Below are 26336 nucleotides of genomic sequence, written 5' to 3'. Positions count from 1 at the left end.
GTGCTATTCCTATTAATTGGAAATTGTTGCTGTTATTCAGCTTACGGGCTTCGTGGTTATGCACGAAGCCCGAATTACGCTACTATTGTTGAAAGATTACCCAATCTACGTTAGAACGCTGTGTTTTCTGCCTAATTTCCCGTTGCCTATCTCTCCTCTACAATGTGTTATAATGAGTGAATCATCTATTAAACTTCTGTGGTAATCAAACAGAAGCAGTTATATTGAGCAGACAGTGCTTCAACAATTTGCTTTGTATACACAAGTTCATTTCTTTCATTTCCATGCACAAGCAGTGATAGCTCAACTGATACAAGAACCAGTGCTTGCAATATTTTATTAGAACCAAAACAGTAGCAGTACTCATGTCAATGAAAGAATATATTGAAATAAAGCGGTTAAGCCGACGCTTTATTACGCCAAAGGCAAGATGGCACCGACCAAGAAGAAGCCCGAGCCGATGACTGATGATGGTTATGTACAGATGAGGAAGATGAAGTCCAATTAATGCCTGAAATGTCGACCATGGAGGTACGGACGAAATTTTTGGATGGACCAGACAACAGCCAAGCACTCTTGTTCGGTTATCGAGTACTTCTCTGCAGAGGTGAGAGTGCGGCTTGCATACGCGACAACTTTCTCGCGAAATTCACGGTCACGCTGTAGCAGTACGGCACCAATTCCCTGCCCACTAGCGTCAGTGTGCAGTACCGTAGGTGCCTCGTCATTGAAATAACAAAGAACCGGTGGGGATGTCAGTGCGCACTTGAGTTCTTGGAATGCGGCTTCGCACTGATGATTCCAATCAAAGGGAGCGGTACTAGCAAGGAGCTTGTGGAGAGGCGAGGCAATGGTGGCAAAGTTCCGGATGAAGCGTCGGAAGTATGATGCGAGCCCAAGGAAGCTGCGCAGTTCTTTTGCACGGAGTGGGCGCGGGAAGTTGAGCACTGCGGAAATTTTGTCCGGATCGGGCTGGATGCCATCTTTGTTAACGAGATGTCCGAGAACTTTGATCGTTGTGCTACCGAAGTGGCACTTCTTTGTGTTTAGTTGAAGGCCAGCATTGGAGAGGCATGTGAGCACTTCGTCGAGGCGTTGCAGATGGTCATCGAAAGTGGAGGAAAACACGACGATATCGTCCAAATAGCATAGACAAGTTTTCCACTTGAGGCCGCGAAGAACAGTGTCGATCATCCTTTCAAATGTGGCGGGGGCATTACATAGGCCGAAGGGCATTACGTTAAACTCGTAAAGACCGTGCGGCGTAGAAAAGGCGGTCTTTGTCCGCTTCGTCCATTGGAATTTGCCAATATCCGGAACAAAGGTCAAGGGTGGAGAAGTACTGCGCGCCTTGCAAAGAGTCAAGTGCATCATCTATACGAGGCATCGGATATACATCCTTTCGGGTGATCCTGTTGAGCGCGCGGTAATCAACACAAAATCGTACCGATCCATCCTTCTTTTGTACCAATACAACGGGTGATGACCAAGAACTGGCAGAGGGTCGTATGATGTTTCTTTTGAGCATGTCGGCCACGTTCTCCTCAATGATTTTGCGTTCGGCCAAGGAGACTCGATAGGGACGACGGCGTACAATATTCTGACCATCAGTGTTGATACGATGAGACGCAACTGTGGTCTGTCCGAGTGACGAAGCATTGGCGTCGAAGGAGGCCTGATGTTTTGCTAGCAATTTCAGCAACGCCTCACGCTGAGGAGCAGGAAGGTCGGGGTTTATCCCGGAAGCAAAGGTGGATGAAGAAATAGGCTTGTCCTGTGGAGGATGAGCTTGCAAGGCGTCAAGAGGTACGAAAGATGCCGGTTGTGTATCCACATAACAGGTCACCGCAGAACCTTGAGGTAGGAGAATAGTCTCAGTGGTGGTGTTCAGGCCGACGATTACCGCAGCACTTTCTTTGAATCGCACCAGGCTGGATGGGAACACAATGCCACGAGCTAGACAGCGGCCGTAAGGGGTGATAAACACGTCACCATAGGCAATATGCGTAGACGTGATCGGGATCAGTTGCTCCTGACCCGGAGGCAGTGCGGAATCGGCAGCTGTGGAAAAACGCAGTCGTGTGTCATCGATACGCTCGCTGCAATGATCGGTCTCGGTCATCTGAAGTACACGTTGGCGGCAAGAAATTAAAGCAGACGCTGACGAGAGAAAGTCCCAGCCTAAAATGAGTTCATGAGCACAGGAAATTGAAACTGCGAAAGTGATGTGATGACGGATACCGTCAATGAAGACGTGTGCTGTACATTGAGCCAATGGTCGAATGATTGCTCCATTGGCCCCAATCAAGGATGATCCAAGGTAGGGCGTCTTCACTTTCCGCAAACGAGAACACAAGTCCGCACGCATAACAGAAATCGTTGCTCCCGTGTCTATCAAAGCCCAAACCCGCACACCTTGCACAATCACCAATAACATGTTTGACGGTCGTTCAGGAGGACTTGAGGCATTTCGCAGCGATGCAGTTTTCCCTCCAAAAACTGCACTGTTTAGTTTTCCGATCGCTGGACAGGGAGTTGAGAGACAGGCCGAAGCGGCGAAACAGAGCGCCGGAGTGGCGATGGGGAACGTCGTCTGGAGGTACGTGTATTGATGGTCGTGTTCGAAAAGTCGGCCGGCGATGGCGATCGGCGAGTGAAAACATTGTCGGCGTAACGGTGGTAAAATCGAGATGGCTCGTCACGTTCGAAAGCAGCATAACCACGACGTTCGTCCTGCTGGCGGCGTCGACAAACCCGGGAGATGTGTCCCCGAATGCCGCAGTAATAGCAGACAGGCCGTGGGGCACGCCAGGCGGAATGGTATGGCGGAGTCGGTGCTCGGGCAACGAGAGGTGCTAGATGGTCGTGAACAGGCACCGGTGGTGTGACTGGAGGCGGTGAAGGTTGCATTGCAGCGATGTGTGCGTACGAAGTCGGTTGGGGGCAAGGTGGAGCGGTGGGATGGTGGGCGCTCTGAAAGGCTGTCATTTCCTCTTTGATCATACTTCGCAGATCAGTGGAGGCGGGTTGTGCGTGAGCGTTGTTGCAAGGTGGTGAGCCGTAGGCTTGCAATTCCTCACGGATTATGGCTCGAATGATGGATCGGAGCTCCATACTGTTTACCAAGGGGTTTTCGCAAAAGTCGGGTCGCATGCGGATGGATTGTAGGGCATCAAGCCGCTGGCATACAGAGATGACGTCCGATACCGTCGAAGAGTTGTTCGCGGTGAGGGCATTGAAAGCGGTAGGTCCTATACCCTTCAGAAGATGTCGTACGCGATCAGTTTCTCGCATGGCATCGTCGATACGGCGGCAAAGCGCAAGAACGTCCTCAATGTACGAGGTATAAGACTCGCCGTAATGCTGGACGCGTTCAGCCAGTTTCTTCCTCGCAACTTCCGAACGAACCGTCGGTGTGCCAAAAATCCGCCGTAGCTGGTCCTTGAAGGAAGACCAATCACGGAAGTCGCTCTCGTGATTTAGGAACCATGTCTTGGCTACCTGGGATACGTAAAACTGTACGCGGGCTAACTTCGACGCCTCGTTCCAGTTGTTGTAAACGCTTACACGGTCATAGTTGTCGAGCCAGTCTTCGACATCTTCTCCAGGCAGACCGGAGAAGATTTCAGGGTCGCGAGGGGGGTTGTTGGCAGTGGTAGGGGCGGCGGCAGGCGGTTGGACCGGGTGAGTTGGCACTGTGGGCTCATCTTGTGACATGGTGGTCTGCTGGCGTAAGCGGCGTCCCGAACGGAGCTCCAGGAGAGATATTTAGAAGAAGAGAGGTCGAAGGGATCGGAAAGCTCCTCCACCACTTGAAATAAAGCGGTTAAGCCGACGCTTTATTACGCCAAAGGCAAGATGGCACCGACCAAGAAGAAGCCCGAGCCGATGACTGATGATGGTTATGTACAGATGAGGAAGATGAAGTCCAATTAATGCCTACAATATATATATTTCCATCATGGCGCACACAACCTACTCCCAATGCCGAACGCGTGCAACAACATAGGCGGTAGAACCTGAGCACCATATATAATCACAGCAGTAAAGCAAAACGGAAGGTGTAAAATCTCATTTAATGCACACTGACTTGTGCGCTTCACTATGCCCGTATGTAAGTACAATAAAAAAATGGGATACCCAAGAAATTTAGTATCAGCCTACACATGAAGGCTACTAAATTATTACAATAAAGCTAGCATCACTTTTGAGAACTATACGACAGTGTAGACAGGCAGGCTGTACAGTTTTTTGTTGCATTAGTTTGCTATATGGCAAAAACATGTCACATATAATTGTTCAGTCCAGTTTCCTGCAGAAAAGTCCAAAATAGACCTGTGGTGTTGATTGTAGGTCCACTTACCAAGAGTCATAAAAACATTCAGCGATGCCCAAAAATGACAAGGTTGTCTTCATATATGGTGGTACATATTTACTCACAGATATCTGAAAACCATCGTAAATTTCTGGAAATGTTCTTGGGAACTTGTCGGCATAATCACATGTACCAGTACTTCTATTATGCATAATTAGTAAAGCTATGTTTCGATGTCTGCTTACCAGCTAGTGCCATATGCAACTCAAAAGTTCTGCATTACTCACTTGATGGCTTTTGCATTTTTACCCCATTGAAAATTAATCCAAGTACTATCGCCGCGAAGTCAACTTGCAATTTGGCAATTACGTGTAGTGAACAAGATTTCCTCTATATAGTGAGTGGTGGTTTGGCGCATTGGATGCTAGGACGTGATATGCCACGTGGTTGAATAAAAATTGACCACACATGTATAGAGGCTGCAAAACAGATAGGACTTAAGTTCATATATCAAAGAAAGCGCGAAAGCAAAGCCACAACATATAGAAACGAAGGACACAGGACGAAGCACTACTAACAACTGAAGTTTAGCACGTGTTTGGCTCTTTTAGTCATGTTCGTGCTCTTGTTGTGCATGTGCGATTGTTTAATTTGTAAGTTTTTTGAACCGTGTGCTTATATCTTTCTATCGTTTCGATCAAACTTCGCTTGCTAGTAGCGCGTCGTTCTGTCCCCTTCGTTACTCTGTGTTGTGATTTTCTTCGCACACCCTTTAACAATGAATATACACCAACTCCTCCAACTGTCCCTGTTAGGACCTAAGTTTGCTGAACGCTGGCTCCAATTAGCCTCTTTTTAAAACAATGCGAAATTTTAAAATGCGCACGATATCGGAAAAGTTGCACGCAGTATTGTGCATAACACTCAGCCTCAATGCCAACGTTTGCTCAAGTGTAGTAAGATGTACGAGATGTTCGACATAATGTGCAATGAGGCTCAGCAGAGTGTTCCCACAATCATGGGCGTCGACAGGGGGTCCAAAAGAAGCACTGCCCCCCCCCCCTAAAAAACACCATCACTTGGGCTCACACAGGCTACACCAGCGCTCTCCCGCTCACCCGGCCGCTTGGTTACACCGGCCTGCAGCCCCCCCCCCCCCAATACAAAATCCTGCCGACACTCACGCCCACAATACGCTGGCGTGAACACAAACAGGTGGGCGAGCAACTCTTGCTGCTTTGCAGAAATGTATTCCTGAGAATGACACAACAAAGTAAAGTCCATAAACAGAGGCGTAGCCAAGGGGGGGGGGGTTCAACCCCCCCCCCCAATTTTTCAGTTTTGCTTGCCTTTATATGGACGCACACATACAAACGCGCGCACGAACATACATAAAGTATGGTTGAACCCTCCCCCCCGAAGAAAGTTCTGGCTACGCCCCTGTCCATAAACTTTTCTGCATCCATAAAAATGAATGTATTCACCAAAGTTTCGCACTTGACTATCCTTATTACAGACTTGTTGACAAAAGCACGAAATAATACAAAATTGAGACGGTGTTAATATTTCCTTGTGAGCTTTTAACTTAGTGCACACCGGGCGAAAAATACACGCAGGTAAAAAATACCAAACAACACCAGAAGTGCACTCTTGTCATGTTTAGCGTCATTCGGGTAGTTTTTGATGTAAGTACAGTTATCATTATAAGTGCTCTTTAAAAAGGGTGTGAATGTTAGTAAGGTCTTCTTGATCAACCGCAGCTCAGGGCTAGGCAGTATCGCGATACAAGAGTATCGCGGTAGTATTTCAGAGATACGTTTGAGTATCTGTATTTCTGTATCGAGATACATTTGAAAAATGTATTTGTATCTCAGTAGTGAAATACATTTACGATGTATCGCCAGTATCGCGATACTATGCAGGACACGGGTATCTCGTTACACTGTTTTTTTTTTGTGTCGGAAATTAGTTGAAGCGTGTTTCCAATGGGGGAAATGCGTATTTTTTTCTTATTTGTGCCAAGTGAAGCAAAGGCGCGCCGCCGGTCGCCGACAGAGAGGGCGGCGATGCTTTCCCCTCAAGCACATAATGGTCCATGTGGTAAAGCCCGCGACGCCGCAGACGGCAGAATCGCGGGGGCAGTGTTATCGGCCTCTGCCGACGAAAGTCGCTGTCTCTCAAGGTCATTGCAGCATGCCTAATTTTTTTGGGGTGGCAAGCCATTACTTCGCGACCCCCCGCGCGGAAACCGCCTTGGAACAGGCTTTGCAATGCTTCGCGTGCGTTCAGTTCTCAAAGCGGCAGCACTTCGAAAAGCAGTTTCCGCAGTCGCGGCGGAAGTGACTAGAAGATCGCTATCTTTGACGCGCTTTCAGCCACCTCTCTAATGGCAGGGTGCGCTCCTAATTGATTACATGCGTGAAACGGTCTTTGTGGTAGCAGGCACCCCCACCGCCGGAGCCGACTTCGCCTGTTGCGGCTTTCTGAAATGGGTGCTGGTAGCGTCGGTGGTGGTGACAGCTTCATTGAAGCCACGGTGTAAGAATATACTCAGGTGATGACACTCTTCCCCCAACGCATGGGAAACCGCAATCCACGCGCGTCCAGATAATGTTCGGGTACTTATCAGATGACTTGCAGAGGGCGCTACGAAAAGCGGGGCAGTCGTCTCCGTAGCAACGCGCATGCTGCTGATAACGTGCATTTTTCTGTGCCATTTTGCTGGATAATGTGCATCCGCCAAGCGGCGTCGAGGGGCGAAATCAAGAGAGCAACAGGAGAGGGAACGGCGAGAGCGGCGGCGATGACGCAGCACCACCGTGATTCGGCTACTCGCGGGCGCTCTCCGCCTCAAGCCATTAGATGGCGCACCGCTCAACGGACCGACGACCGAACATTTTCTGGCCGCTTAGACGCGCGCAGTGTCAACACCTGAATATTCTTACACCGTGATTGAAGCCGACAGGGTCAGGCGGCTTAGGATTCCGAAGATGGGGACATACTTCGGATTCTGAACAGTGAGAACAACTCAAGTGAGGGCGGAAGCGTTTCGGTATCTAGATGACCCGAGCCAGATTGCCCTGCCACGCGGCATGGCAGTCTGGCTATGAAGGCGACATTTATTCACTTTAACACGAATTTGTGCTCGCCTTCAGCGGTAGGCAGACTTTCTTATTTCGTGAGTCTTGTGCTGAGGCTGAACCGACGCTGTTAGAAGACAGCCTATTTGAGAAGCCTACACAGCAACCTTCGTAGCAAAGCGGATCTTCAAACTAAATGTGTGCCTTTTCTCAATTCACTGGTGTTCATTAGTGATTCGAGTGATTTGCTTAAAGTGTGCTATTTCTAGCATAGCTTAGTTTGTTCGCAAAGTATGTCGATTTCGGTGTCCAATCCTTGTTACTGTTGCTGTGAAATGGTGTATTTTTATTGCAATTGATACTTATAATTATGTCATTATTACTAATTATGTACTTTGTCCACCCCCTCCCCTGCAATGTCTTAATGGCGTTGAGGGTACTGTAATAAATAAATAAATGGACTGAACGTTTCGATGCGCTGTAATTTTATTTACAACATTATGCTGCACTAATAAGTGTATTTGCGTAGTATGATCATCCTTGAAATAAAAAAAAAGTATTCCAGTATCTGTATCGCTGTAACTGTATTCTGGAATACTTTTTTCGTCTTATTGCGAAATATCTCCGAAATATCCCGTTACGTTAAAGGCAAATGTATCTCAGTATGTGTATTTTAGGCTTCCAGTTCACATGTATTTCGATATCTGTATTCCGGAATACTTTTCTGAGTATCTCTGCCCAGCCCTGTCGCAGCTACTCTGCTCAGGAGTGAAGATTGGGCAACTTGGTATTGATTCATAGCAAAAAGAGAAGAAAAAAGAAAACAGCGCACTTCTCATGAAGATAAACTAAGGCCTGGACAAAATAACAACACTTTCACCTTGTCAAATTGTGTCAACAGTCATAATACTGTGTATTGATCATAAGCCCTATGGCAACTTAATGCCAAACAGCAAATTATGAGAGGGAATAAACAAGATGATTGAACAACGTGGTTCAAGACAGATTCAACTCATTTTGATATGCGACTTGCACATCTCCTAGGCTAGAATATGCATCTGTAACCTTGGCAAGTTCCACTGCTGATATGTCACTAATGAAATTGCATTCCTTCCATGCTGTTGAACGGCCGTTCATTGTTTTCTATTTTCACTGTTTTCTGGTTTTCACTGTATTCACTAGTGCAAATGTTCACGCTTTTTTATTTTGCCACTGTGCAGTTTGCGTATGTGCATGCCTTTGAATGTGCACATGTTTCTGCTGCTATGTCTCATATTTTTCGCTCTACAGGGCACTGTGCACTTCTCAAGCTACCATTGCAGCTTTTTTATCAAGGCCCATTTCTTGGATTTTGCTTGGATAAATGTTCATTCATTCATTCAATACCATGAAATGCATGTGCTTCACAATACACATTGTTGCTTAGCAGATGTCTGTCGCATAATAAGGCCGTCATTATATCGCTTCAACATGATTTTTTCTTTCTAGCTAAATGAATCCAAGATAATGATGTTAATGTACCTAAATATTCAATTTCACTGTACCTTGATACATATGCCTCAAGGTACGGCGCATATGTACCTTAAAATGGTGTTTAAGAAGACGGACGGAGTGCGCAATGCAAAATTCTTGTCGAAAAGTCTTCTCAATTGCTGATAATCTGTGCTTTGGTGAGATCTCACAGTTGCATGGCGGCAGGAGAAAGTCCACGGTAGTTCACTGCATCCAAGGTAGATGCTGCAAAACTCTCTTTCACGTCTTTCATGTGCTCCACTTCGCCGAGCAGAGTTTCGTTTACCTCTCGCGTCTTCTGTACTCGATAGTGCGGCTTGCCCAGTTCCTGTGGCGCATACTCGCCTGTGAAGTTTTACACGAAGGAGCACAAGTCACTGATAGCCTAAACAGCTTCGCTGTTAAGAAAGGTTCTCCTAAACTGTCAACCAACGAGCGAGACCAAGCGAGAATTGACTACAACGGACTCCTTTGCTTCATCAGATTAGGATGCGTTTGCAAAGCCCGCAATGTAAGAACTCGCTAGAACGAAATTTTCTTGCCCTTTCATTGCTTGTTCTACAGGTTTTCGCTCTGCATATTCCAATTATAAAGAGGTTTATTAGCGGCGACGATATTCGACGATACAGCGACAGTCAAGGTGGGGCCGAGTCTCAGCGCGAGCTGCGTTCTCTTCGAGCCGAAGAGGGCGACCCACTAGAAGGTGTTCGAGAGGACGACCCATTACCAAGTTCGAACGCTTCGCTACAATTACCCCCGGGTAGGAAAAGGGAGCCACCTGGCGACCTAGCAACAAGTCACTATGAGGGGGTCGTGGTAGGGCTTCAGGCGCTCCACGTTGACAATGTCGCGCCCTCGACGGCGCATGTCCGAAGACGGTTCTATGGGTTCGATGAGGTAATTGACCGGGGATGTGCATTCAACGACACGGTAGGGGCCTTCGTATTTGGGCAGTAGTTTGGAAGAGAGGCCAGTTGCAGTGGTAGGGACAGAGAGCCAAACGAGCGCTCCACGGAGGAACGTGGGCGCAGAAGTGGTGTTGTCACCACGAATGCTCTTCTGCCGCTCTTGGTTATGCGTAGTGAAGGTCTTGGAGAGCTCACGACACTCCTCAGCAAGTCTGGCTGTGGCAGAAATAGGCGCACATTAAGAGCGATCCGGCTTGTATGGAAGTATCGTGTCCATGGTGTGCGAGGGGTGCCTTCCGTACAGTAAGAAGAAGGTGAAAAACCAGTAGTACTCTGAGGGGCGGTGTTATAGGCGTAGGTGACGAAGGGCAGAATGGCATCCCAATTGGTGTGATCGGCGGCGACGTACATCGAGAGCATGTCGCCGAGCGTGCGGTTAAAGCGTTCGGTTAGGCCATTCGTCTGCGGGTGGTAAGCAGTAGTTTTGCGGTGAACAGCATGGCACTCTTTGAGAATGGCTTCCACGACTTCCGACAAGAAGACCCGGCCTCGATCGCTGAGAAGCTCTTGGGGTGGTCCGTGACGCAGTATGAATCGATGTAGTAGGAAGGAGGCAACATCGCGCGCTGTAGCCGCTGGGAGGGCGGCGGTTTCAGCGTATCGCGTTAGATGGTCAACAGCGACGATGGCCCAGCGGTTACCAGCCGAAGTCAGAGGAAGTGGTCCGTACAAATCGATGCCCACGCGCCCAAACGGACGGTTAGGGCAAGGTAATGGTTGTAGTCGTGGTGGCGACACGTGCTTTGCAGGTTTTCGGCGTTGGCAATCGAGGCAGGAGCGAACGAACTTCTGCAAGTAGCGGTACATCCCTCGCCAGAAGTATCGTTGTCGAATGCGGTGGTAAGTTTTGGATACCCCAGAGTGCGCGCATTGCGGGTCAGAGTGGAAGGCCTCGCATATTTCAGAACGCAGACTGCGGGGTATCACTAGTAGCCACTGGCGGCCGTCGGCGTCGTAATTGCGTCGGTGCAGTAGGTCGTCGCGAACGGCGAAATGGTGGGCTTGACGCCGCAACGCGCGAGTGGATGGTGTTGCGGACGGATCAGTGAGCAAGTCGATCAGCGAGGTGATCCATTTATCCTTGCGCTGTTCGGTAGCGATAGTGTGAACGTCGATTGAAGCAACAGCTATGTGAGATACTGAGCAAGGGGCATTGTCGTCAGGCAAGGGAGAGCGCGAGAGGGCGTCGGCGTCAGCATGCTGGCGTCCGTTGCGGTACAGCACTCGGATGTCGTAGTCTTGCAGGCGACACGTCTCTAGGCGGCTGCACGCGATTGCAATAGCGCGCCACGTGGCCGGCGCAGCCACATGCGAAGCATATGGGGCGATTGTCAGGTGTGCGCCATCGGTTCGCTGGGGCAGGGCCCGCCCATGGTGCAGGACGGGATTGACGGTAGGACTGCATGGTGGGCCGCAGTCGTGGCCTGTGCGTGACGTCGGCGTAGGTTACCGGTACATCCGCTTCGAAAGAGTGAGGTCGAGCGGAGGCTTCGGCGTAAATGTGTGGGGCAGCCGTAGCGATTGGTGGGGGCGTACCACGATTTGGTGGAGAGTGCTGGGCCTTCACAACAACCCCGGCACCTCCACCAAATTATAAAGAGGTTTATTAGCGGCGACGATATTCGACGATACAGCGACAGTCAAGGCGGGGCCGACTCTCAGAGCGAGCTGCATTCTCTTCGAGCCGAAGAGGGCGACCCACTAGAAGGTGTTCGAGAGGACGACCCATTACCAAGTTCGAACGCTTCGCTACACAATAACCAATCTTTCTACATCGCTTCATGAATAAAAGAGGAGACGAGAACAGGGAACAGATGCCAGCAAAGTGCGAACGAATTCATAAGTGGGACCGTTACATTTCCAAAGTTAAAGAAGTGTGATTCGTCGCAGAATTATTTTATATTCAAGTGCGTTCCCTGGAATTGGCGTCAGCGTTCTTGTAATCTATGTTCCTGAGAAAGTTAACGACCTCTAAGAATATCAGGAAGTAGAGATGAGTTCTGCAAAAGAAAACAACGCTCGTCCGTCGTCGGGAAGCACTACGGTCAATGACATTTCGTACCACTTCCCGCTAAACCAAGACGTCATCACCGACACAAAAGCCTGTTCCACGTCACGGTATTTACACCTCAACCTGTGGCAATTCAGGGCGTTAATTCTCGATCAGCGGGGTAAAACAGTTAAAGCGAAGACAGTTTATTCATTAATGTGCTAATCCTAACGCAACCAAACTGAACATTGCACAGATGTGTCTGGAAAAAATGCACGACATGGAAAAAGGGTTCATCAAATGAGAACTTTCCCACACACTAGAAGTATATTTCGGTTGTGTCAAGAAGAGTAGAACTTTGATTTAGCTAATTCAATCATTAAAAAGAAAGGAGCGATGCTATCTCTCTCCTTTATTTCTATTGTTTTCCTTTGTTAGGTCATCCTAGCGGTGAAAGCGAAATTGCTATGATCTATATGAAATTTCAAGCACCACGTTGTGATTGCACTGAACGTGTGAGTTATATTGCCGGTTGAACACAACATTGCCTTTCGATTTTTACTTTTCTAAATGCAAATGGATGGAATAAAGTTTTGTGAGCTTTTCTACGATTATGCAGAGAGATTACCGAGCTTCAGCAGCCAAAACTTCTTGCGCTCTATCACGAATGGTAACATGTCCCACGTCGTGGTAGCATTTTCTTGGTAAATTTGCGCCAATCTTGAAAGAGGGCAGGTCTGTTCCTAAACGCGTTGACTCAAGGAAAGATCACTTATGAAAAAAAGCTCTGGAAATTTAGCCCGTCATTTGCGACAATTTGCGGTGAATAGGGGATTGATGGATGCTATGAGCGGCCCCTTTTTTCGTGGGGCGGTGACGTGCGCCACCAGGCTCGACAAAAAAAGCACTACACTTTTTAAAAATCGCCTAACGCCTTGTTAATTTCGATTATTTCTACTTCACCAAAGAGAAAAAAAGCATAAATCCGCGGCCTAGCATTCTGCGCCTAGTTGCAGAATGACGTTATTTTTCCCACAATATACTTTTGTCATTTCTCTCTACTTTTGTGCCACCAATTTTCTAACGATCCCTTACCTATTTCAATTGCGGAAGTGTTAAGATTTTCATTGTTGTCACTAAAACTGGAAACTTCATGTAGGCTTGTGCCCAAACATACTCCTGGCTAGATATCTCCACATTCAGTCAGGACATGTTCCGTCGTTTCCTTAGCTTCCTCAGAGAATGTGAATGTTTCTTCTTTTTTACTGAATTACGCTTTATAATTGCGAGTTCTAAAGCAACCCAAACCGGCTTCAAACAGTAAAACGTTTTCTTTTAGGTGAGAAGCAGCTTATGAACAAGGCCTGTTCCCCAGGTGTGACCAGTGCCCCGCGTGCCACTAGATGTACGGAACAAAGAAGAGAACGATGTGCTGGCACGAGAGGAGAGCTCGTGCATGGTGTGCAGAAAGGAATGTTTGCCTGAGAAAATGGTGCCACTAGATATATAGAAGAAATAAGAGAACGAAGTTTTCGCAGGAGCGAAAAGCTCGCGCATGGTGTGCAGAAATGAATTTTTGCCTGACATATGGAAGCGCGATAGAGCGCTCGCTCCACTGCGGCGCGTGATCTAGTATAAATCATGCAAGGTACCCACTTCGCCATAAATCATCGTCATTCATGCAAGGTACCCACTACGCCATAAATCATGCAAGGTACCCACTGCGCCATAAATCATGCAAGGTAGCCTCAGTTGTCTTATATGCAACTGTATATATATATTTTTTTTTATTGTTCTTGTTGTTGTTTCTATATAGGTGTTTTTTTTTCTTCTTTTTTCTCTTCTTTAAATCTTGCGAGTTTATATGTAAAGGCTAAACATTTCATTTCAGCTTTTTCCTTCACGAAGTGAATTAGTTTCCTAAGCAAAGCACCGTCCGCTTCATGGCCTATCCCCCGCAGTGGGTTGAGCCAAAGCACTGAGGAACCAACCAACCAACCAACCAGCCATAAATCATGCAAGGTACCCTTAGATGCGCAGCAGCTTATGAACGAGGCCTGTCTCCCCGGCGTCACGTCGACGTAGCCAGTGCCCCAGCCGATCCGGAGCGGCAGGCTCGCGAAGCCGAACCGAAACGGGCGCGTTGACATCGCATTGTCAAACTTGAAGCTGCAACCTTTGCAGCAAGAGCCATTAACTTTATACTTTACGGACCACAAGGCCGTTATACTCAAGGGAAAACGTTCCCCTGAGCTTAAAGTCATATATGACGAGTAACAATATCAGGGGAACCTCGAATAGAAGGACGATGAACAGTGATGAGAAAAATAAAACATTTACATAAATCTAAGTCGACTCATGGCTGCTTCGGATACTACTGAGGGTTCCCTTACGGGGAGATGGCGGGACTTTTTTATTTATCTAAAATACATTCCTGCTTATTTTGCTCCGGCCTAGCTAGCAGACAATCCCGCGAATGAGCGCTGCAAGAAGCGGCGGGCATGACCATTGTTGCCAGAGCACTAATCATTATGAATATCCCCTATTGGATACCGGCTGCCGCCACGACAATTTTGCGGGGAAGCCGCAGCCACGATTAGAATCAGGGTAGACGGAATGTAAAGTTCACACCACAGAATGATCTAGAAGGCCCTGCTTTTCTTTCACACGAATGAGAAGACGACTAATTGACACGTGCCTTTTGGTAGACGTAAACGCGTTCCCCGCGTTGTTTTTGACTACGAGGCCAATGACATATACAGCGTGTCTTTTTTGACATGAGAATATACTAGTGAAGATGCTTAAGTACTGTAGGTGGAATTGGCAGTTAGATGACGTAGGTGTTCTTTATGATAGAGTTCAATGCCACTCTTTCAGGCAAGCGGTCAATAACTCGAGAAATGCAAACTAAGTATGCGAATAAACACTGCCACAGACATGCGGAATTTGAGCAGGAGTTTTAAATGCGAAGCATTTTATAGCCAACAAGATTCACTTTGAGCATTTCTAGCCGCCTGTGCTCATCTAGCCGCCTGGGTCTGGACGCTCTCGTAGTCGTCTCCTTAACTTTGGATATACCAAAATTTCAATAGGACTACAAGAGTGCATGGCGAACACGATTCCCAGCTGAATGCGCCAGTAACGTGACTTGCATGTCACGTGTGTAACGCAACTCTTACCATTGGTCACGCGTGCCACATACAAACAGAACCCTGCCCATGGTATATGGCTCTGCGCCACATGTCATTCTCAGTCTATATCAAGCCGGGTACAGCAAAAATTGACTTTGAAAATCTTTGCGAGAAACGGTTATGGAGCTCGTGTCTCAAAAAATATGGTGCCTTCATTGTCCATGAAAGAAAGTACCCAATGGAAGAGAAAAATAACCATGGCTCAAGCCGCAATCCAATGCAGGCACTGTGTATGGTAGTTAGGTATTCTACCACGACAACGCTCGTGCTTGAAACTGCTTAGGGTGGATGCCCTATACAAACGTCATGTCGGGGCAACACCAGTGGCTGTTGCAGTGCTGGCCATACGCTTTTATAACAATGTATTAACATTGACCGCACACACAGCAGGCACGTGTTGCTCAAATACACCGATGGCCGCTATTTATGATATGTACATAATCGCGTCATAGACTTCACTTCGTTGCCATAGTACTGACACCTCTGCTCGAACGTGAGGGCCAATGTTATGTCGGACCATAAGCTTCCTGTTACAGCTAGTGCAGTCGGCATGGCTGTCAAGCCCAGGATGTGCGCACGACTACTAAGCTTACAGAAAGACGTCGATCCACCTGAGAACTCTTGGCTAAAAGCAAAAAAAAAATATCGGCTTGCCCGGCTACTCCATCAGTATGATAATAATTATTGGGCTTTTACATCCCTCTCTCAATGGCTGCTTCGCATGAAGTCGATTTCCACAATTTCAGTAATCGGCGGGATTTTTTTTTTCTTTTCCGAGTTGCCTATTTCGACGCCGATACGTGAGTGAACGTGACGGTATAAGAGGTGCTTCACCAGAGAGGGAATGAAACATTTGCCGGGCAACCAGAAGCTCTCAACCAGCAACGCTCGCAGGGGAATCGCTTACTGATGTGGCAGAAATGCCAGTAGCCTTAAACGAAGGCCAATAGAATAAAATTGGTGAAGCAACGTTCATAATATTCACATATATCACGGCAGTGTACACTAACATTATATTCCCGAATTAACATATTGTGTTGTTGACGAGAGTTACAACAAATTCTACGGTCAGCATGCTGGCCTTGTGCCCTTTTTACCTCTTCTATGGTACCGATTCTATGGCATGAAGAAACGTTTGACGTCGCTGATTGACGCGACACGTATTAACGAGGGGTGTACAGGAGGCAACTTGCTCATGGATATCTTTCGAGCACAAAGACGCGTGAATGTTACTGTTTATAATCGTCGGTAGCACTGTAATCGCGGCTAAATGGAAGCGTGCACAGTATAGACAGCACTTAAAGGTACATCTCACACTTTTATCAAATCGAGCGTGAAGTATGTCGACGTTGCTTGGCGGAGCAGTGGTCGTAAAAGGCATTGCTCCCGGTCCCTGTTATTGGGCCATTGACGGTGGTCTTAAAGATTCGAGTCAAAGTGGCTGCTGGGCGTAGCTTTTGCAGTCCCTGCGAGCCTATATACAGGAGTCGGTGTTTTATGCTAGAATGTAGAGCCAACGCCTTGCTTGCGCTCGCTTATGCTGGCGCCAGCATTGCAAAATTTTCTGTTTATGGTCAATGAGTCAGTTGCGCTTGTACATGCCCTGTGAACTGCGGGTATATCGCAAAATAATTAATACGCTGAAAGAAAAAAATCGAGTAAAAAGGGCGTCTCTTTGTCCCACAAGAATGATCGTCATCTGGCTTCCTTGCGTTTCCTTTCTTGAAAACTCGGCGCTAAGACTTTCCTACCAAGAATGCTATGCCACGCTGGAGGTGCACATGACGTTCGTGACCAGAAAGTGCCGGGCGCGCGGCGATAATGCAAGGAAAGGAAGGCAAAAGTAATGACGCTTATTGTTGTAGGGCAAAAAGACGCCATTTTTACTCGATCTATTTTGTGAGTGTAAGTACATGGTTTTCCCTGCAAGAAATAGGGCCATTATGTACAGGGTGCTGGGGGGGGGGAGGGGGGCCGTATGGCAGCTCCATTACTTTGAAACCTCAGGAAAAGCGCAGCACTGGCCCCAATCAATTCCCATTCGTATCGTTCTCACTGTTTCGTTTACCAAAGCATCGATGACGCCGATGTTTGAGGTAAAGAAGTAGGGCTTCCCCGGAACGAGTAGAATCTTCTTACGGAGATGCGCAAACTCTGTGTGCAACATGCGCGGTACTGTTTACAACGCTTTATCGACTTTCTGCTTGTTACGGCTGTTGAGATACGCGTCGTCTTCAGCGTGTTCCGTCAGGTTGTTTCCCCATCAGATGCAGCGATGCAGCGCCGACGAAGCGTAAGAGGGGGGGGGGGGTGGCGTTCAATCGCTCAGCGAAGCCATGGCGTGCTCTCGTGCGCGGCCTTGGGCTCAGCCGCAAGCTACATAGACGTTTTAGTGATGTTTATGTAATTATTGGGATTATTTCATTGTTATTTCGGTAATCATACTTTGTTAGACCTTGTTCGTTCATTTTAACCCGGTTTTGAGCATTTCTAGCTTTCTTGTGGCCTCTAGTGAGCGCTTTATTGTGAGCGTGGTCACGCCACCTGAGATGCAAGAATAAACAAGCGGGGACCCTAAAGAGATTCGCAGTTAAAACGCCAACGGCGCGGCGCACTGATTTCGTCGTGCTCTAGGCTAGGTCGCAATAAAAAGATAATAGATTGTTTCTGGATTGCATCATGAATGACTTTAGTTGGTTTTCATTACCATCAAGGCTACAACCGCTTGAAAAGGAATGCGAAACAGCAGAGACTGTAGACACCACGCTGTGAGCGCTTCTTTTCAACGCGACAGTGCACAGCATTGTTTGTGTATGTAATCAGGTGGAAAAAAGGCACTGCGACGTCTTGACAATCGCTCTGGCTTACTCGATCCTTTATTATTAGGATATCTGAGCCCTCAAAAATAAAAAAAAAATCTGACATAAAAGAAGACAGCCCGTTCTATAACGGATGCCTAAATATCTCTTTGTTCGGCTGTGACGTACAAAGCTTCTTCCGTATATCATCCCTTAGTCAGTTTTTCATAAACAAAATCGGAATTGCTTGCACGGAGGCTTTACCGAAATGTCATTGGAGTCCACAAAGCATTTCATGGGGTTAAGTATAAGGGTGCTTAGTTGAACGCCTAGACTTTGTAAATTATGATATCGGTATTCATTGAAGTATGTGTTTGTGGGTGCTGCACATACAAAAAGCTTTTGCCAGATAGTGCAGCAACCCACAGCTTTACCGAAATGTCATTGGAGTCCACAAAGCAAGTGGTCTCCCATCTAACTTCTAACTAAAGCTCTAAGGCATGCGTAGAAGGAGGGCGGGCGAGTACTGCAATGAGCAATCGGGCGAGTGCTGCAATCGCCAATCTACACCAGTGTATTGATGACCGATACACACGCAGCGAACACCAGACTGAATGGCGGCACAGGCATCGATGTTTATTTGTATATGGGGAAGGAATGAGGAAGGAAGAAACAAGCGGAAAGACAGGGAGGTTAGCCAGTTCTTAGACCAGCTGGCTACCCTGTGCTGGGGGAAGGGGTAAGGGGGATAAAAGATGATAGAAGAGAGATGTTACAAAAAAGGAGAGAGGGGAAAAAAGGAAACGAGAATATGTCACTACTTAGAGTCTGTCTCTAAGACCAGTTGTCCGCAAGAAGCGCAATAATGCTTTTAAAGCCTTCTGTGCTGACGATGGACTCGGCCAGGGTCCCAAATCCCTTAGTTCCGACAAAGGGCGATTGTCAAGTTTATCTAGCGCATTGGAAAGTTCTTGTCTTGGCGCACTGAAACGGGGACACTCACACAGAAGATTGGAGATCGTTTCTTCGCAGCTGCAGTAATTGCATGAGGAGTAGTTGGCCATTCCAATCAGACAAGAGTAGGCATTCGTGAAGGCCACGCCAAGCCACAGGCGGCACAGAAGCGTCTCCTCAGCTCGCGATATTCCTGACGGAAGGCGAAGCTGAAGATTGGGATCCAAGCTGTGTAGACGAGCGTTGGTGAATTAGCCGAGTTCCACTGGGCAAGTGTGAGCTCACGTGCCAGCGAATGAAGTCTTGTAGCTGCGTCGGTTCTGGAGAACGGTATATCTGCGTAGTGGTCACTGTCATGTGCAGATCGGGCGGCCTCATCCGCACCGTCGTTACCGTGTATACCACAATGACCCGGTATCCACTGATACGCTATGTTGTGTTGTTTCTCGACTGCATGGTGGTGGAGGAGCCTTATAGCAGCGACTAACTGCTCATTAGGTCCATAACGAAATGGCGACATAAGACACTGAAAGGCTGCCTTGGAGTCAGAGAAGATGGACCAAGCTTGGGAAGGTTCTTCAATTACAAATTCAATTACAAATGTATATGTGTATACTATTTTAACGCATAGTGCTTGTTGAGTCCTGTCATTCGCGTTTTTCGTACGCACATATGCCCTAGCAATGCAGGTATCTACCAACGTGACGGAGCCACCACCTCGCGAGTATGAAGTGGTAGGTGGCTGGATATACATATATATATATATATATATATATATATATATATATATATATATATATATATATATATATATATATATATATATATGTGGGGAGAGAGATAGGTAGGTACGCTTAAGTTTGCTTGTCTTCACTAAAAAAATTCTTCGAATTTAAAAGCGAACCACGTAACATAAATTTTGGCAAGCTGGACGGATGTACTGCCACTACTCATATGTGCGTCCTCAAGCGTAGTAGCCCAACTTGTCAGTCAGGCACTCGTGCACATATCAGCGAGACATAAGTTCACGCGAGGCGACCAGGACACAAGAGAGTCTGACTGAGAAGTGGTCTCCTGTGTCGGAGCACGCGCAGACAAGCTTTATGCCTACTTTCTTGTCGGCTGAAGGGAGCCGTCTAAATTGATAGTCGGCGTTTGGGTTGTCTATGTTCCGTACTCGCACTCCTTACCTTCGTTCACGATGAATCCATGCATTGTAGCTCAACTTACTGTCGCTCTGAAGAACAGTAGCATTTCGTGTTTTTTTTTTTTGGGTCCTCTGCGAAACCTTGCACGTAGCAGAAATGTTTCGGTGGCACCTGCGAGGCCAACGCCAGTGCAGTGACAACAAATATACGAGTATTTTTCGGTTAATACATATGACAGTGCAGGACTTGCTTAACAAGCTGTGAAATTTGTGAATGAGTACGTGTCGGTGCTATTTATTTCTCGACCAGTGCCAGCTACATGAGAAACAATAGTCTATGAGTAGTGTGTCGAAGTAGTTTGGCAAATTAAGGAGAATTTAACTGTTATTACCTATTTTATTTAACTGTTCTTTGAGCCAGACGGAAATTCGTTCCTGGTGAATATCCTACGAATGGCAGGAAGACGTTTGCACTGAGGAATTTGAACGAAGCGCTGTCAATGACGTACAACAATCCTACGTTAGGTGCGACGTACTTGGTGAATCATCGGCATGTCCCTGTTTGCTTAAGGATATAGAAGATAAAGCGGCAGACGTCGACCGCGGGTGTGTATGTTAGTTTTTGATTTTTGCTACCCTACTTGAACAAAGCGTACTAATGAGAGAGAGAGAAAGAGAAAGCTTATTAATGAAAAACAGATGGCACGTGTTCGACTGCTGGAGCAGATCGCTTGGAAATACTTTCATTCAGTCAGATGCGTTGAATCCACAAATCTCATGAAATCTGCAGAAATACCACGAAACTCGTAACCAGAAAATAGTGGCTACATGTTTTGCCACCTTTTGATGCTTCCATTCAAAAGACAGAAGCTTTTTGTTCACAAGTCTACTTTAACCTGGTCGCATAAAATGGCCACCAGTCGTTAAAGCAATTGCACAGATATACGGGCAAAATTTGGCCGCATTTTGTAGGTTTTAGGGATAATTTTTATGAACTTCCATAACTGCACTCGTGGCAATTGACAGCTATGGTCAAATGTTTCGAAGGCATTCCTGTGACTTCCTGAAGGCTTTGTGGAAACTCTAACTATTAAAAATTAAATGATTGCAACAACAAAAATAAAATCAAACCCGACTACACAGTTGCTACCTCTAATAAGTTCATTTAAGTTCAATGAGGCAATTGTTTTTTTCATTAAAAGTCCACTGATCTGTCATTTCAATTCTAATCGGGCCGCGCAGTCAATTTCAGTCGAAAATTGCATAGGAGATGAAGGACACGAGTAAATCTTCCTGAACGTACCTTGACGATTCTTGTATCGATGCTGTCAGAGAAAAACTACGGGGCAGCACAACAATGTATTCTCTTCCGCAGATAACAAAGTATGAAAAATGAATGCAAAGTCGAATTGTGCGGTGCACAGGTGGTGACATTTATTTAATTAGAAAAGAAAACAGCTGTAGAGCGGGTGAGGAGGGGACACGTGGTTTATTGCTAGCGCTGCGTCATTTAGTAATGACGTTTACTTCCCGGATATGCTTAAATAGCGACAGCAATGAAACCTTCTGTTTACTCACAACGTTCGACGATGAAGTACTGCACTCCAGAAGCATACGTGGTGCACATAATTCTCATAATTGCGGCAACGTCTTTCCGTCTTGAAGCGAACGCCAGCGAAGCAGTTTCTCAAAAGCGGAAAACTGACAGTGACACAATTCTTCCTATTGTAAAGGTAAGCAAACACAGCATATTACGCCTTCAGTTATTTGCACGATGAAAAAAAGATAACTATGAACTCTTAATCGGCAGCCATGGTCATTTTTGAATCCGTTTTTCATATCAAACGAAGATTACACAAGAGAAGACGCCTTACTTCTCCCATGTGATCGAATGTGAACAAATCTCGAGAACACTAAAGATAAACGCGTATCAGGAGAATACGGTATTTTCGACAGGAAATGTATCATTCACACATGCATTCCCTTCACTTGGTGAAGGCTTCGTTTATATTGTCACGGGCGGAGAAGGGCAGCGAATGACGTACCAGTACCCGATGGTGATTATGTTGTTCTCCCGATTCCTGACGTCGCCATGACGCGCAACATCATGTTCAACACGGTGGTGACAGAAACAGCCAATCGAACTTCGTTTCCCGTCCTCAATTTTGGCTTCTCGACGCAAGTGCTTCCTCGCGGCATGTCACTTGCACATCTGACACCATTGGCCGACCATACAGTTTCCGCTTTGACCACAGATGCGTCACCAGATTTTTCAATGCCGTAATTCGCTTCAGGTTCCTCTTGCGCCCGCTTCACGCCAATGATATCCGAAGAGCTCACTTCATAGCAAGTCTCTGTTCTTTGCCGCCTCCTCGTTTCCTACCAGGACATCTTTGGCTTAGGCGACCGTAGTTTGGGCTAGACATCCGTGGTCACCCATCGCATTGATACCGGTGATGCTCGACCCATTCACAGACGGCCATACCGTGTGTCAGCACCGAAGCGTCTTATTATACGACGGGAGGTGAATAAAATGCTTCATAAGGGCATAATAGAACCCTCTTCAGGTCCCTGGTTCTCCCCTGTTGTCCTTGTTTAAAAGAAGGACAATAGCTGGAGATTCTGTGTTGACTACCGCCATCTCAACTATATTACCAAGAAAGATGTGTACCCTCTCGCGCGTATCGACGACGCACTCGATTGCTATCACGGCGCCAGATATTTCTCGTCAATCGACCTGCGCTCAGGGTACTGGCAGATCGCTGCGGACGACCAAGACAGAGAGAAGACTGCCTTTGTGACCCCTGATGGACTTTATCAGTTGAAGGTGATGCCTTTTCGCTTGTTTAATGCTCCCGCGACTTTCGAGCGCATGATGGACTCTCTCCTTCGAGGCATGAAGTGGTCCACCTTTCTTTGCTATCTGGACCATGTTATTGTTTTTTCCACCAACTTCGAAAACCATCTTACTCGTCTGTCCACAGTGCTTGATGTTTTCCGACGCGCTAACCTTCAACTTAACTCGTGGAATTGTCACTTTGGACAACGCCAAATCTGCGTACTCGGCCATGTCGTTGACGCTGCGGGCGTGCAACCAGACCCTGGGCAAGTCCGAGCAGTTCGAGATTTCCCCATTCCGCGCTCGGCCAAGGACGTCCGCAGTTTTCTTGGAGTCTTCTCCTGCTTCCGTCGTTTTGTCCAGAACTTCGCTGACGTAGCCCATCCTCTGACCCACCTACTGAAAAAGGACGTCGCATTCACTTGGGGCCAACAACAAGCGCACGCTTTCTCATCCCTCGTTGCCATCCTCACCAACCAGCCAGTTCTGGCTCACTTCGACCCTTCTGCCCCTGTGGAGCTTCGTACCGATGCCAGTGGCCACGGTATAGGTGCAGTGCTTGCACAACAGCAACAGGGCATGCACTGCGTCGTCGCGTACGCAAGCCTCCTTTTGTAGCCATCGGAACAAAATTACTCGATCACCGAACGAGAGTGCTTAGCTCTCGTCTGGGCTATCATGAAATTTTGACCGTACCTGTATGGCAGACACTTCATGGTTATTACGGACCATCATGCGCTTTGATGGCTCTCCTCGCTCAAGGATCCCACGGGACGCCTCGATCGCTGGGCGCTGCGCTTACAGAAGTACGCATTTTCTGTATCCTATAAATTTGGACAACTTCACAAGGATGCCGACTGCTTGTCTCGGCCCCCAGTCGATCCCCCTGAAACGAGGGAAGATGACCATGAAGCACTCGTTCTCTCCATTGCAGACTTCGTCAACATGGCTGCTGAGCAACGGCGCGACTCGTCTTTGCGGCCTATGATAGATTGTCTGTAATGTCCACAACCTGACCGCTCCCTACAGATGTTCTTCCTTCACAAGGACATCTTTCACCGCTACAACTCCCGCCCTAACAATGCTGAATTTTTGCTTGTTTTTCCTGCGCATCTCCGCTCGGATGTTTTGGCCCAGCTTCGTGATGCACCCACCGCCGGCCATCTAGCGTTGTCACGCACGTATGACCACATTCGTCGGCGATTCTTTCGGCCTGGCCTCTACCATTCTGTGCGCCAGTACGTTGCGGCGTGCGACCGCTGTCAGATGCGCAAGACACCTGCGCTATTGCCCGCTGGCATTCTTCAGCCCATTGAAGTCCCAGATGAGCCATTTATCCGGGTCGGCCTCGACCTTCTAGGAGCTTTTCCCGTGTCGGCCAGCGGTAAAAGGTGGATGGTTGTCGCTACCGACTACGCAACGCGGTATGCCGTCACACGAGCACTTCCCACCAGCTGCGCTACTGATGTAGCCGATTTCATTCTTCATATCATTCTGCGTCATGGTGCTCCTCATCAGTTGATCACGAACCGCGGCCGCTGTTTTTTATCTAAAGTAGTCGACGACCTCCTGCGATCCTGCTCGACCCACCACAAGTACACTACTGCGTACCACCCACAAACGAACGGCCTCACCGAACGCCTGAACCGTACCCTGAGAGACATGCTTGTAATCTACGCTTCTGAGGACCACCGTGATTGGGACATCAACCTACCTTTTGTAACCTTCGCATACAACTGTTTGCGTCACGATACAGCTGGATTTTCACATTTTTACCTGTTGTTTGGCTATGGCCCGCCTTTACCCATGGACACCATGCTGCATTCTGACGCCGGCTCATCGACTGCCTATGCTCGTGATGCACTGGCCCGTGCTGACATCGCCCGCCAGGTCGTCCGGGATTGTTTATGCGCCTCGCAGGTTAACCAAGAGTGTGGTTACGATCGCCGACACCGCGACGTGCAGGACTCTCCGGGGTCGCTGGCCTTGCTGTCGTTACCGTCACGACGTGTTGGTCTATGCGAAAAACTAATGTCCCGTTATGTTGGCCCTTACCGCGTCATATGAAAGGTCACTAGCGTGACCTATGAGATCGCTCCACTGAATGTAATGTCAGCGTCAGCTTCAGCCACGAGCGATATAGTTCATGTCTCGCGACTTGAACCGTACCACTCTCGCCCCGAGAACTGATGGCACCGGGACGGTGCTTCTGCCGCCGGCGGGTAATGTCACGGGCGGAGAAGGGCAGCGAATGACGACGACGAAGTGATGAGCGGAACGCGCTTGGACTGCGGCAGCGTTGTACGATTTTGCTGTCAAATGCACCTTGCGTGTATTGTTTCTTCCCTGCAACAATATCTTGCAAGATTTAACAGCTCATGTCATGATAGCTCAGAGGCCATATATTTTTTCTCTCGAGTATATGGTTTGTAATTAGGTTTTCCACAGCGACAGCTGCATTTCGTCGAAGGAAAATGCAGCGATCCTTTTGCATCTCACTTTCTGTGACAAGCTCGAAAAGCTCATGGGAGGCTGAGGAAGGAAGCAGGAAGGCGGAATGCAGGTAGGTATAGCTGTGCGCAAGGGGGGGGGGGTCATACATCGACATAATTTGAAGGGGGGGTGCTGCGAGTCATATCAGAGTCATACATCGACATAATGTGAAGGGGGGGGGTGCTGCGACGAACCTTCACACCCCTGAAGGGGAACCCTGCGCGCGCCAATGAAGGTAGGGTAAGCCAAAATTGACTGCTTCGCTGTCCTCAGAGGCGTATCAACCGGGGGCAAGGGGGACGGAGCATATCCGCCCCCTTTCGACAGTGGTCACTGTCGGCTGCACACTGGGAAACAAACTACTGTGGCGAAGGTTTCCTTCAACACAGCAATCACTTCCTTATATAAGGCGTGCTCAAATTAACAGGTTCGAAACGTCGTAAGAACATGACCGTTATTTAGATGTCTATGCGACTACGAGAGAAGGTAGCGAGACATGCAGGGATGCCATTGGAGTCTCCGGCGTGAATCGGAGCATGCAGGGGCCCCTAAATGCGCAGTTGAGAGCAGATGATCTTATAAAAAGCACCGTCCAATTGACGCGGCAATGCGTCTGAAGACAGGATGGCGTTCACATTGCAAAATTTGACGATTGAGTAGTAGCGGGGCATTATTCAACTCCTGACAGCAGAAGGTGCTAAACCGGCCTCCATTCATCGCGTGCTGTTTCCCTGTGATTGGTCCCCTGAGAAACATCTCAAAGGGAAGCGCTTCAACTCGTACGATGAACTCAAGGACGCCGTGAAGGAGTGGGTCAAATCAGGGCCGCAGAAGTTCTGAGAAGTTCTGAAACTCCTTTGGCTCGTTCATCAATAGGATCGTTGCGATCAAGCACATATTGTATACTTTGAATGAAGGCTTTATTTATACCCACAGTGTCGTTTCGTACATTATCAATTGAGCACCCCTTGTATGAAGAAATTTCTCCTAGGCCCTTCTGGTGTGAAAAATATTCTTCCGCGTACCACAACCACGCACTGTAGGCTCTC

General features: G+C 47.7%; 1 protein-coding gene and 1 long non-coding RNA gene across 4 annotated transcripts in view; one reads left to right on the top strand and one right to left on the bottom strand.

Annotated features, from left to right (window-relative positions):
- The window catches only part of LOC125759570 (uncharacterized), a 48805-nt gene extending 27480 nt beyond the window's left edge, over positions 1-21325 (bottom strand). Inside the window, exons 1-3 of one of the 2 annotated variants that reach the window (XR_007417172.1) lie at positions 21259-21325; positions 19999-20127; positions 4364-4446 (exon numbers count right to left, since the gene is read on the bottom strand). This is a non-coding gene — a long non-coding RNA (uncharacterized LOC125759570). Of the gene's footprint in view, positions 1-4363; positions 4447-19998; positions 20221-21258 lie in introns of those variants that run through there. The other variant, XR_007417171.1, reaches the window with a different exon arrangement.
- LOC119402891 (uncharacterized) overlaps positions 1-26336 on the top strand; it is a 363615-nt gene that overhangs the window by 287793 nt on the left and 49486 nt on the right. Inside the window, exon 1 of one of the 2 annotated variants that reach the window (XM_037669321.2) lies at positions 21513-21688. The exons of the other annotated variant lie outside the window; for it this stretch is intronic. Within the exon in view, the coding sequence (XP_037525249.1) occupies positions 21545-21688 (144 nt within the window). The 5' untranslated portion in view covers positions 21513-21544. Of the gene's footprint in view, positions 1-21512; positions 21689-26336 lie in introns of those variants that run through there. 2 annotated transcript variants of the gene reach the window in all.

Source organism: Rhipicephalus sanguineus, chromosome 8, assembly GCF_013339695.2.
Source record: "Rhipicephalus sanguineus isolate Rsan-2018 chromosome 8, BIME_Rsan_1.4, whole genome shotgun sequence".
In the NCBI taxonomy this organism is placed as follows: Eukaryota; Metazoa; Arthropoda; class Arachnida; order Ixodida; family Ixodidae; genus Rhipicephalus; species Rhipicephalus sanguineus.
This window is presented reverse-complemented; position numbering and strand designations above follow the sequence as displayed.